A 12,073-nucleotide genomic window follows, 5' to 3' on the forward strand; every position below is an offset into this window, starting at 1 on the left:
TCTTAATTTGGTTTGCGTCTTAATTTATCTCTTTTTGTTTAATCCAGGCATTTCCCAAAGATTCATAGAAGACTAGGTGGTGTAGGAGTTCACAGCAACACATAGGAGGAGATAAAGAGATATAGATATATGCACTTTTTAGCTTCACAACACCCCTGTGAGGTAGGCTAGACTGAGAAATAGTGTGATTAGCCCAAGGTCACCCTGTAAGCTTTACGGCTGAGTGGGGGATTTGAACTTGGATCTTCCCTGTTCTCTCCAATAATCAAACCACTACACTCATGTTGGTTTAGCATTAAGGGTGGGGAACCTTTTTCAGCCTGGGGGCCGCCTTCCCTTCTGGACAACTTTCTGAGGGCTGCAGGCTAGTGGGCGGAGCAATGGATGTACATTTGACCTTTGCACAGGAGGCTAGTTTCTCTACACACACACTTAGGCACCTCTCGCTGACCTCCCTCCAGGCAAGCAAAAGGCATTGTCTGAGTTCAAGGACACAGCCCAGCAGGGTGCAAAGCGGAGCTGGAGAGAGGGGGTGGCCGGGGAGGGGGCAGTTGCATGGGGAGAATCCCAGGGGCCAGATAGAGTGGCTTGGAGGGCCACCGAGCCTGAGGTTTCCTCATCCTATACAAATTAGGAATCGCCAGTTTCTTTCCTTGCCTGCACCACGTCCATTCTGGAAAAAGATAGCAGCTTTTATTCGCCTTCCTCCCTGCTAGGTCCCATTCCCATTTTGTTGCTTTGGGCGAGACTTTCTGATCTCCTCTCCTTCCCTCCCCCCCCCACCTTTATTTAAATATCATTGTTCCAGCGTTTTACTGCAGCCCCTGCCGAGAGCAGCTGCCAACGAACATTGCTGAAGCGGCCTTAACTCCAGGACAAAGTCCCAAGTCTTTCTCTCTGGCCATGCCCAGGCCATTTTTGCTGAAAACATTTAGGCAGTCAGTGTGACACGAGTGACTCGGATTAGATAGAGCTGGCCTGGAGAGCCTTGGCCCTCCGGATGTTGCTGTGCGACAACAGATCCCATCAGCCACAGCAAGCATGGGAGTTGTCATTCAGCCACATTCAGAGGGCCAAAGGTTCCCCACACTGGCTTTAGCACCTAACTGCTGCATCAGGCCAGTGGCCCATCTAGTCCAGCATCCTGTTCTCTCAGTGACCAACCAGATGCCTATGGGAAGCTCTCAAGTGCAGTATTACCTGCTCTGACTGGCAGCAGCTCTCCAAGATCTTAGGCAGCCATCATCACCTTTAACCAGAGGTGCCTGGGACTGAACTTAGCACAGAGTTTCATCTCCATTCCCACCCAGATAGAAAGCTGCCTTCTTCACAGATCAGATTATTTATCCACCCGGACTGGAACTGTCTAGTCCAGGTGCTTGGGAACCTTTGGCTGTCCAGATGTGGCTGAACGACAGCTCCCATCATCCCTGGCCATTGGCTGGGCTTGCTGGGGCTGAAGGGAATTGTCGTTCAGCCATATTCAGAAGGCCAAAGGTTCCCCACGCCTGGGGCAGAGGGAAGAGTGGCAGGCAAGAGCCAGGGTTTAGGAGGTTTTGGTGTGGCTTGGTAGTCCAGAGCCGGCTTCGCATGCAGAAAGCGTATAAAACAGGTGTATGAGATTATGCATGGTGTGAAGCAGGACACTCGAATGCAGTTGAAGCTGAGCGTTGGACAGACGGAGGAAAGTACTTTCTTCACAAGAGGCAGTGATGGCCACTAGCTTGGACAACTTTAAAAGAGGATTGGACATATTCATGGAGGATAATGCTCCAGTGGCAACTGGCCACGATGGGTATGTTCTCCCTCGACTGTTGAAGGCAGGATGCCCTTGGCTGTCAACCGCTGTGAGTCCCAAATGGGGAGAGTTGCCGTTGCGCTCGAGTCCTGGTTGCATCCCAGAGGTGTCTAGCTGGCCAGTGTGAGAACAGGATGCCAACCTAACAGGCCTTTGGCCTGATCCAGCTACAGGGCTCTTCGGAAGGTTCCAGATTCAATCTCTGGTATCCAAGGGAGCAGGCTGGGAGAGGCCTCTGTATAAGCACCACCAGCCAGAATAGGTCTAGATTGACCCCAGATCTGACCTGGTAGACAAAAGCTGTGCATGTTTATGCCAAGGAATCCGGTGTCCTGACATCTGAGACATGCCCTCTGTTCCAACCAGTGTGTAAACTCAGCCTCGTGTGAGTTGTGAGTAACGTTGCTCTTCATGGTGTTCCCAAATATTCCACCTGAAGCAGCTGCCTCGCTTTTTATCATGATAGGGTCACCTGACCCGAGGAGGTGTGTGAAAATGTGGTACATAATTCCAATGAAACAGGAGCCTTGTCTCTGCCCTGGATTTTTTATTTTGCACATGTTCAGTAATCTGCGTGGCCTTTCCAGATCTTCTTAGAAAGCCAAAATACTTGTAGATCTCATTTTGATGTGGGATTTCTACTTGCCCAGTTTCAAATTCTGTATCTTTCTCTCTTTTCCAATTTATTTTATTTATTAATTGCAACAAGTGCAAATACTATTGCCCCGGCAGTTTGTACTTATTTTTAGACGGTGCTTAATCAAAGAAAGACAGACTCAGAATGCCTTTGGCATGCTTTATTATGACGTAAAAGGTTCTTGTGATATACAATCCTAACACTAATGATCTTGTATCTACTATATATTTTTGAAGGTTGTTTATCTGCTTGCTATACATCTCTTAAGATACCTCTTAAGATACTGTAACCAAATTTTGTATGACTTATTGGATTTATGAGGGTTTCTGAAATCATGGAGCAGGTTTTCGTGTATGTTTGGATACAATTGGGTGCCATTTTGAATCAAGATGGCAGATGGAACTTTTCAAAACTGCAATGATTTTAACCGCACAATGGTTTGCTTGGTTTATTAGAATTCCCAAGCAGTGCCAGGTACGAGGTTGCTAGTTAACAATAAAGAATATGTGTGTATGTATTCAAACCTTAAAGCCCGCTGGCTGGTTGATCAGACCAACCAGTGGGCACAGATCTATAGTTTGAATCGGAATATAATAGTACAGTGAGGAAGACTCTTAGAAAGTGGCTTAGTCTGCCGTCCAGGTGCTGATAGGGACATAGGAAACTGCCTTCTACTGAGGCAGACCATTGGTCCACTTAGCTCAGTATTGTCTACACGGACTGGCAGTGGCTCTTCAGGATTTCGGACAGGGAGTCTCTTTGTCCCACCTGGAGATGCCATGGGGGGTTGAGCTTGGAGCCTTTGGCATGCAAAGCAGATGTTCTGCCACTGAGGTGCAGATGGGGGATGACAAACTTTGATCCCCCCCTTCAAATAGAGGGCTGCCTTGTGTAAAGCAGGACACAGAATCATCCCACTGGTTTCCATTCGCATGGCTTGTGTGTTTGCAACAGTATTTCTAACACTGCAGCTTCACCAGATGGGAGTAGAGGGAAATTTCACATCTGTTCTGCTTGTTGATTCTGAGAACTCCCGGCCCATTTTTGGCAGGACAGCCGGTCCTGGAATTGCTCACTTAACTAGCCCCATACCCAACCCTGAGTGGGAAGCAGGGTCTCTCAGGACGCAAAGAGATCGTGGCAGAGGCGGTACCTGGGGGGCACACAGGACTGACTGAATGCATCCTGGGCTGGAATTCGAACCCAAGCCTTTTGAGCTTGACCTGACTTGAGAATAAGCCACACGCCCTGCTGTTTCTGGCCAGTTTCTCTTTCCTTCCAATTCCACAGTACCAGGGGCCAAAGTTTAAGCCCTCTACACGCATGGAACAAAGTTCTGCACCAAAATATCTTGAGTCCTGCTCCAGTCTTGGCCCAAGACAGGAGAAAGGAACAGAACAACCCTGGGCGTTGTTTATAACCCTGCTCTTTGACCATTAGAAATCTGGTTCAGCAACTTTGTTTCAGGTCTATCATTGTGATCTTAAGGGCTAGAATCTTGCTTGGTGTATTTGAAAAAAAAATGCTGTGTATTTCAGGATGCTGTATTCTGCAGTATAAATTCCTGCATTTCTAATGCGAGACTGCAGAATCATGGGAATTGAGTACATGTAGGGCTGATCTGAGATCCTGATCTTAACTGCCTAGGATCCCGTGTTTTGCAGGAATAACCGGCTGCTGCGGTTACAAAACAGCGCGAGGCGATTATGTTTTTCTATCTGCGCTGTTGTTGCAAAAGTGAGGGAGTTCATTTGCCTTTCTGGGTCAAAAATGGTTGGGAAGGTAAAATCTCTGGCATAGATTTTTTTTTTTAAAGTTCAAAGTTTGTTTACCATTGCCAGCCTTTTCCAGCCACTTCAGATCAGCGGCCTGTTGACAAAGCTTTCAGCTCTTTCTGAGCCGTAGGGGATGGGGAGTGAGACTTATTGCCTGTTCTCTGTCTATATTTGGATGAACTCCAGTGAGTCTCGGTGGGTTCATGCAACATAAGCATGCGTCGCCCTCCACCCAAGGCAGATAAACAGGCTGCAATATCATGCAGCTTCATTTTCCCCCAGCCTGGCAACGACCCAGCCAGTCTCCTTGTTACAGAATAACATCGGGCAGCTCCACTAAACTGCACAGCAACAACAACAGGGGCAAGGATTCTAGGAATCGGGGAGGATGGCTGCCTGATAGTAAACACGCTGGGGGAGGGTGGCATTAAAGGCTACAGAAAGTAGGAGCTCCAGGGATTCTGTGCACGGGCTAGGATTGTTGTCTCTTTCCTGAGCTGCTGCTTTTTAAGGCAGATGAAGATTTCCCGAAGTCAGGGACAGGGAACCTCTTTTGGCCCAAGGGCCACATTCCCACCTGGGCAACCTTCCGAGGGCCACGTGCCAGTGGTAAAAGCAGGCAGAGTAACAAATATGGATTTGACATGTTGTGGTAGGCTAGTTTATACTTTATCCAGGCAAGCAAGGAGCATGATCAGAGTTCACAGACACATTCCAATCAGGCAAAAACCCCAAGGAAGGTGCAAAGCTGGGCCAGAGAGGGGAGGGGCCAAAGAGAGAGGTCTGGAGAGCCACATTTGGCCCTCGGGCCTACAGTTCTCCCTCCCTGCCCTAAATATGGCTCACTGCTTAACTTCCATTTCCTGGTATGTTATTAATTATTATTATTTATGGTTAAGGTGTTGGACTAGGACCTGGGAGACCAGGGTTCGAATTCCCACACAGCCAGGAAACTCACTGGGTGACCTTGGGCCAGTCACCGCCTCTCAGCCTCATGAAAGCCTTATTGATAGGGTCACCATAAGTCAGAATCGACTTGAAGGCAATACATTTACATTTTATTTATTAGTTTTATATCCCGCCCTTCCAGTAGGAGTCCAGGGCAGTAAACAAAAGCACTAAAAACACTCTAAAACATCGTAATATAAAGGACACAGGAGCATATTTTTTAAAAATGGCAATTTTTAAGCTCCGTGCCATAAACAAAGTAGGCACTCTTAGAACTTCAGGAAAATCCAGATACAGTAGTTAAGTCACAGCAGTGCCCCCTCTGAATGTACCCCCCCCCCAGGCTGGCCGGAGCTAGCCTCTAGTTAGTATTTAGCTAATCTGGCCCTAGTGGCTGCTAGGCCCTAGAAGGACCATCATTTTGTATGTGCCTTGCTTTATCGCTACCACGAGATGCCCGAAAGCTCTGATGGGATTTCAGATCTGGGATTTCAAGCTGGCTGGGTGCCCAGGCCTTTGCAGATGCTGCGAAATCTGGCCTGCAGGCCTGGCTCCTTCCCTGCTGGCTGGCAACGTGGGGAGAGATGCACGTGCAGCCGTTGCCTAGTTCAGGGGCAGCGTCACCCCCATTGAGGCTTCCGCCCACCTCCTCCTCCTCCTCCAGAACACAAGCCTGAACATGATGGAAGCCTGGCCCAAAGTTTGGAGTGGAATTTGTTGGAAAGAAAAAGGGGGACGTTTGGAGTTGAAGAGCCCTGGGAGCAAGAGTGCTTGCTTGCTTGGGAACGCAGTGTCCTTAGGGTGTTGGGAATCAACAGCTAAGGAAAGAGGGACTTTCTGCAAACTTTCTATACCCCACATTTTCTGTCTTGGTGATCTTGGGTTAAGACGCCTAAGTGGCTATAATGCTTGTATTTATTTATGTATTATTGTATGATGATGATTGACAGCCGCCTTTCCTTCCATATGGAGTTCAAAGCATGGGAGTGCTATTCAAAGGCTTTTGATTCCCATGCATGGTCCATGCTGCTAGTCCACATGACTAATGGTGACCAGTGGGGGAACAGTTTGAGCTGTGAGACAGCAGTTTTGCTACCTCACTTAAAGCATCACATCATTGTGACCACAGGAATATAACAGGACTTTGCTTTTGCTTCCCTGGTTTAATTGACACATTTACTTGAGCATAAGCATCACTTTATTATTGAAAAGGATTTTTTTAAAGTAAAAACAAAGTAAAGTGAGAGAAAATATATGAGAGACAAAAATAAAATAAAAGGAGAGGGAGGGAGTGCTGGACTAGGGACTGGGAAGCCAGGGTTCAAATCACCTACTTAGCCATGAAACTCTCTGGGCGACCTTGAGGGCATTCACTGTCTCTCAGCCTAACCAACTCACAGGGTTGTTGTGAGGATAAAATGGAGCAGAGTTAGTTGGGGGAGAGGGTGGGCTTTTGCCCCGAGGTCCCCCTTCCCTGCACCACTGAGCTGCAGGTCAGCCATTCCAAAGCCTCCTCTCGCTACGCTGTCTGTGTGCACCCCCTCCTCCACAAAGGTTTGCAGTTCTGGGGTGGGTTGTTTGTGGGGTGAGGGCAGTGACACCCCCCCCCACGCACACCCATAAACCGGAGGTTAGGTGCGTGGATGTTTTGGCCGGAGGGGCAAAATCCACTGAGCTTGAGCGTGTAGAGGGGTCGAGTTAAAAGAGCCAAAAGTCTGGTTGCAGTCCTGGCTTGCCCGTGAGTTGTTTACGCCTTTGCAATGAAAATTGGGGGGGGGGAGGAAAAGAGGGAGGAGGAGGGGAGCGTTGGCAAGGTCTGCTGAGTCAGGCGATGCAGCTTAAGGTGGAAGAGTCAGAATGGCCGCTTTGTTTTTTCTTTTTTTCCTTCTTTTTCTCCCTACCACGCTGAGCCTGCACAAGTTGTGGCCGGCTAAGAACCCCTGCAAAGAAAGGATACAATGTTTGGGTTTTAAAAAAAATGGTGGGGGGGAGGCAGTTGTGACAGTGAGACACAATAAAGAGGCTGCGTACACACCATACTTTTAAAGCACATCCCCCCCCAAAAAAGAAATCCTGGGCATTGTGGTTTACCCATCACAGGGGGGTAATGCAGGGGGGTCGAGACAGTTCAGTGGATGCAGGAGGCACCAGGTTCAGTCCCCAAAGGCATCTCCAGGTAGGGCTGGGAAGAGATTCCGTTTGAAATCCTGGCGAGCGGCTGCCAGTCAGTGTAGACAGTACTGAGCTAGATGGACCAATGCTCTGACTCAGAATAAGGCCACTTCCTGTGTTCCTAATTCCCAGCACCTTTAACAGATTCTGCGTGGAGGGCATTTCCAGATTGTTGCTATTTTCACGTGGGATTCAATCCCATGACTTCAAATGCAGGTTGGGCAATTATAGTTGAGTGGGAGGTCTTGTGCAACAAATCTGTTTCTCCCCCTCAAAGATTGGACTTTTTTGCAACAAGGAAAGTGATGTGGAAATGCATTGGGATAACACTTGCTTTGATGCAACACCACCTAGCCCTAGAGATTTTTAAAATCTCTACTGAGAGCCACTAGGGGCTGCCCAGTTGGTGTCGACCCAGGACAGGGCCGTTTCAGTGGTGGCTCCCCGTTTGTAGAATGCCCTTCCTGGTGAAGTGCACCTGCCTCTCTTGTGACTGACTTTCAGGAGGAATTTAGAAATATTCATAATAAGAAAAGCTGTTTATAAATGCTTTTAAATATAAATAAATAAATAAATTGCTGCCCTGGGCGGGATACAAATCTAAATAAATAAAATAAAAATGGCCTTGCCGTAAACGAGTCAGAATACTCAATAAATACTCAATAAATAGGTCACCTGGAAGCGCCCCAAGGTAGGTAGGAAGGGGAAAAATGGTCCCTCTCCCTGGGAATCATCCAATGAATCTGATGGGCAGGAGATTGAGAGCAGGCCAAAGGAAGTCCCGCCCCTCCACACCCCCATGTAATTAATTTATGGGATTCATAGCCACAGGATGTGGTGAAGGCATCTCACTGACGTGGCTTTAAAAGAGGGTTAGACAGAATTCTTTTCACACCTGTCCCTGTCGGAAGGTATTTTTAGCCTCACAGGACCTACCTGTGAAGTAGATGAGGGCAAGAAAGAGTGTCTTAGCAAAGGGCATCCGCTGGGCTCCATGCCTGAGGAAGGGACTCAGAAAAGATGGGGAAATCTGTTAATTCTGGTTTCTTTTAAGTTTCTCCTTTTTTCACCCTTGAGTTTAGCTCTCCACATTTTTACATGTTTGCAAGTGTTTTTTTAAATCCACATGAAAATTCATCTGCATTGTAGTGCAAACTTCTCCTAATATGTGCATGATTGCAATGTTGCCTATTACACACATTTTTTGCAAAGCAGTTTCCCCTAATATAATGCAGTTTTGTATGTTATTTATACTAATCCCTGCATTTTTATGCATACTTTACCCTACTCTATGCATTTTTGTATGTTTCTTGGCTGGAGAGCTGCATTGTAAAATTTGGAGGTGTGTGACTTTCGAAGGGTGGCTGTGTTTCAGTTCACATCTTGTTTCAGAGAGCGCAAATCAGGTATGTTTGCCTTTAAATGCTAACTGAATTGAATTTTTCCCCCATGCATTAATGGCCACCCTACCTAGGGGGAACTCGCTCTTTTTTTTAATCCCACCCTTTATGTGCAACAATCTCTCCCTGCAATTAGAAAACTAGCACATCAGAGGGGAAAGTACTAGCCCCTCCTGCTATGCTAGTTTCCACTTGCAAAGTTTTTTTCAAGACCATGAAAAATTGTCTCTCCCACTTTCAGGTCGAAATTGTATGCACCACGTACACACAACATAGCTAAGCTCACACCAGATACCACCACGAATGAGCTACAAAAGAAAGCTTTCAAGCCTAATTTCAGCGAGGGGAGGGAATCCTGTAGGGCAGGTGTGGGGAACCTCAAGCCTTGGGCCAAATGCGGCCCTCCAGGCCTCTCTGTCTGGCCCCCAGAACTCACCCCAGGCCACACCTTTAATTGGCCCCTTTGCCCTCTTCTTAAAAGTGTCTTTGCTTGTCTGAATGGAGGGTAGAGAGCGTGTGTAGAAACTAGCTTGCTGTACAAAGGCAAAATTTACATTTGTTGCTCTACCCACTTTTGTCTGGCCCTAGCCACCACCTGCATGTGGCCCTCAGAAGGATGTCCAGAAGGAAATGTGGCCCTTGAGCTGAAAAGATTCCCCAGTCGTGCTTTAGGCACCAGGGGAGGCCTCTGTGGGCTCATGTGTGCCCACGGGCACCACTTTGACAAGCCCTGTGTTCTATCCGCTACACTGCACAGGTTCCCTGCAGGATTTCATGCCAGCTGCCCACTCCTCAAAGTCAGATTGTTTACACTTGACAGCGTCCAATGTAAGGCAAAGAACAATTCGTTGCTTCTTGCAATTGTCCAAGGCGGATGTCTACGCACCTTTGATCTCCCCACAAATGCAACCACAGGGGTTCAAACATGTGACCACATAGTAACTCCCCAGCTCCTTATTTCTGGTACAGTTCCATCTTGGAACTGAAATCGTATAGCAAAGAAGGGACTAAATGGATAACCCAAAATTGTTTGTTTTCTTTTTGTTTTTTTTACTGTAGGCACATTAAAAAAATCTGAGCAGCATGAGATTTGTGAATTATATGACTAAAAACTGATCAGGAAACTATTTTCTTATTTTCATTTGTTAACATTTGCTCTTTATTTCCTTTTATAATTGCTCTGAAGGCTCTAGATCTGAGAAGGGCTGTATCATAGAACCATAGAATAGTAGAGTTGAAAGGGGCCTCTAAGGCCATCAAGTCCAACCCCCTACTCAGTGCAGGAATCTAAATTAAAGCATACCTAACAGGTGGCTGTCCAGCTGTGTCTTGAAGGCCTTCAGTGTTGGAGAGCCCACCACCTCCCTAGGTCATTGGTTCCATTATCGTACCACTCTAACCGTCAGGATGTTTTTCCTGATGTTCAGCCGAAATCTGGCTTTCTGCAACTTGAGCTCATTATTCCATGTCGTGCACTCTGTGTGGCTATCATATCTCCCCTCAGTCTTCTCTTCTCTAGGCTAAACATGCCCAGTTCTTTCAGTCACTCCTCATAGGGCTTTGTTTCCAGTCCCCTGATCATCCTTGTTGCCCTCCTCTTAACCTGTTCCAGTTTGTCTGCATCCTCCTTAAAGTGCAGTGTCCAGAACTGGATACAGTAGTCAAGTTAAAGCCTAACCAGTGCTGAACAGAACTCAGAGAGCTATGATTTTCCAGAATCTGGGAATTGTCGCTCTGTGAGGGGAATAGGGGTCTCCCAACAATTCTCAGTACCCTTCACAATCTACACTTCCCAGGATTCTTTGAGGGAAGCCATGACTGTTTAAAATGGAATAAATGTACAGTTCTAATGAGCATGACAATTTACAAGGGGAGCTGGGGGCCGCATTCCCTTCTGGGCACCCTTCCAGGGGCCGCATGTCAGTGGCAGGCGAGGCCAGAGGCAAAAGTGGGTGGAGTAACAACCATACATTCTACCGTTGTGCAGGAGACGAGTTTCTAACACACCTCCCCATCTTGCATATCCAGGCAGGCAAAAGGCATTATTCGAGTTCAGGGATGCCCTTCAGCCAACCAAAAAAGGATGGTATAGAACAGGTCTGGGGAGAGTCCCAAGGGCCAGGCAGAGAGCCTTCGAGGGCCACCCTTGCCCCAGCGGCATGAATTGCCCAGCCCCTGCCTTAGAACCTCCACGTTCAGAAGCAATCTATCTCAAATGTCGGGAGGAGGGCTGCCACCTCTATCCCGCTGCTTGCGGGCATCTCCTTGGCTGTTCTTAGAAGCAAAAGAAGAGCTCGATCGATGGCGCCATCCACCAGCCAGGCCGTTTTGATGGCCGCGGTGGGGCAGTCTCTGTTCAAAATCCTCCTCCGTCACGAAGGCAAGGCGATTTGCTCCGTGCCACCTTAAGCGGCGCGCTGCGGGGAGCCGGGAGGGCGGGGCGAAGCGGGGGCTGCGCTGCTATTTTAGCTGCCGGCCGGCGAGACTTTGCTCAGATCGGATCGAACCGGATTACAAGCGAAGCGAAGCAGCGGATCGGACCAGGTAACGGAGACCGGAGGCGCCGCGGCGTCACTCCAGCGCGTGTTGGGCTTGGAAACGCGCAGGGAACTCCTCTTGCCCGCCCCCCGGTTTTTAACGCCCCACTTGCGCGCTCCATGCGCCCCTTCCTTTGTCTCGGGGGGGGTGTAAAGTAGGAGCGGTAAAGGAAGGATTTTAGCGGAGATCTGGCTTTCGGGGAGGGGCAGGCTCTGATCCCCGGGGGTGCGCGGCTCAGCACCTCCCTAACAGCAGCTCTCTGTTTCCCCCTCCCTCTATAGGGTTTCCATCAGAGAACGTGCGAATGTCACCCCTTGTCTTGGGGAAAAGGCTTGTGCTTGGGGTTGATTGACCCAAAAGATACACAGGGAGTGTCAGTGGTAATAGTGACTAGAGCTGTGCACGCACCATGCTTTTAAAGCACGTTTTCTTTCCCCTCCCCACGCACAAAGAATTCTGGGAACTGTAGTTTGTTAAGGGTGCTGGGCGCTGTAGCTGTGTGAGGGAGAAGGTGCAGTTCCCAGGATTCTTGCTGAGGGGGCATGTGCTTTAAAAGTGTGGTGTGTAAGCAGCCGGGGGGCTGTTTTTTGGGGGGTCTAATCACTGGCATACAAAGGGGGTGCTCCTAAAATGGCCTTTGTAAGCTTCCTAGAATGGGGGGGGCAGGGAGGGGGTCCTGTAAGCAAGGCAGTTCTGGATCTGAAAAGGTGAGGGAGGGAGATTAGGGGTGCTGTCATCTTGAGCCCAGAAAGCTTAATTTCTAAGGCCAGGGGTTTTAAGGTGTCTTGAGCCAGCCGGCCAGAGA

At 48.4% G+C, this 12,073-nt stretch overlaps 1 protein-coding gene across 1 annotated transcript in view; it reads left to right on the forward strand.

Annotated features, from left to right (window-relative positions):
- SLC3A2 (solute carrier family 3 member 2) overlaps positions 1 to 12,073 on the forward strand; it is a 29,333-nt gene that overhangs the window by 959 nt on the left and 16,301 nt on the right. Inside the window, exons 3-4 of the mRNA XM_061606765.1 lie at positions 9,488 to 9,558; positions 11,010 to 11,274. Of these exons, the coding sequence (XP_061462749.1) occupies positions 9,488 to 9,558; positions 11,010 to 11,274 (336 nt within the window). The remainder of the gene's footprint in view (positions 1 to 9,487; positions 9,559 to 11,009; positions 11,275 to 12,073) is intronic.

The sequence above is a fragment of the Rhineura floridana genome, chromosome 22 (assembly GCF_030035675.1).
Source record: "Rhineura floridana isolate rRhiFlo1 chromosome 22, rRhiFlo1.hap2, whole genome shotgun sequence".
Taxonomy (NCBI): domain Eukaryota; kingdom Metazoa; phylum Chordata; class Lepidosauria; order Squamata; family Rhineuridae; genus Rhineura; species Rhineura floridana.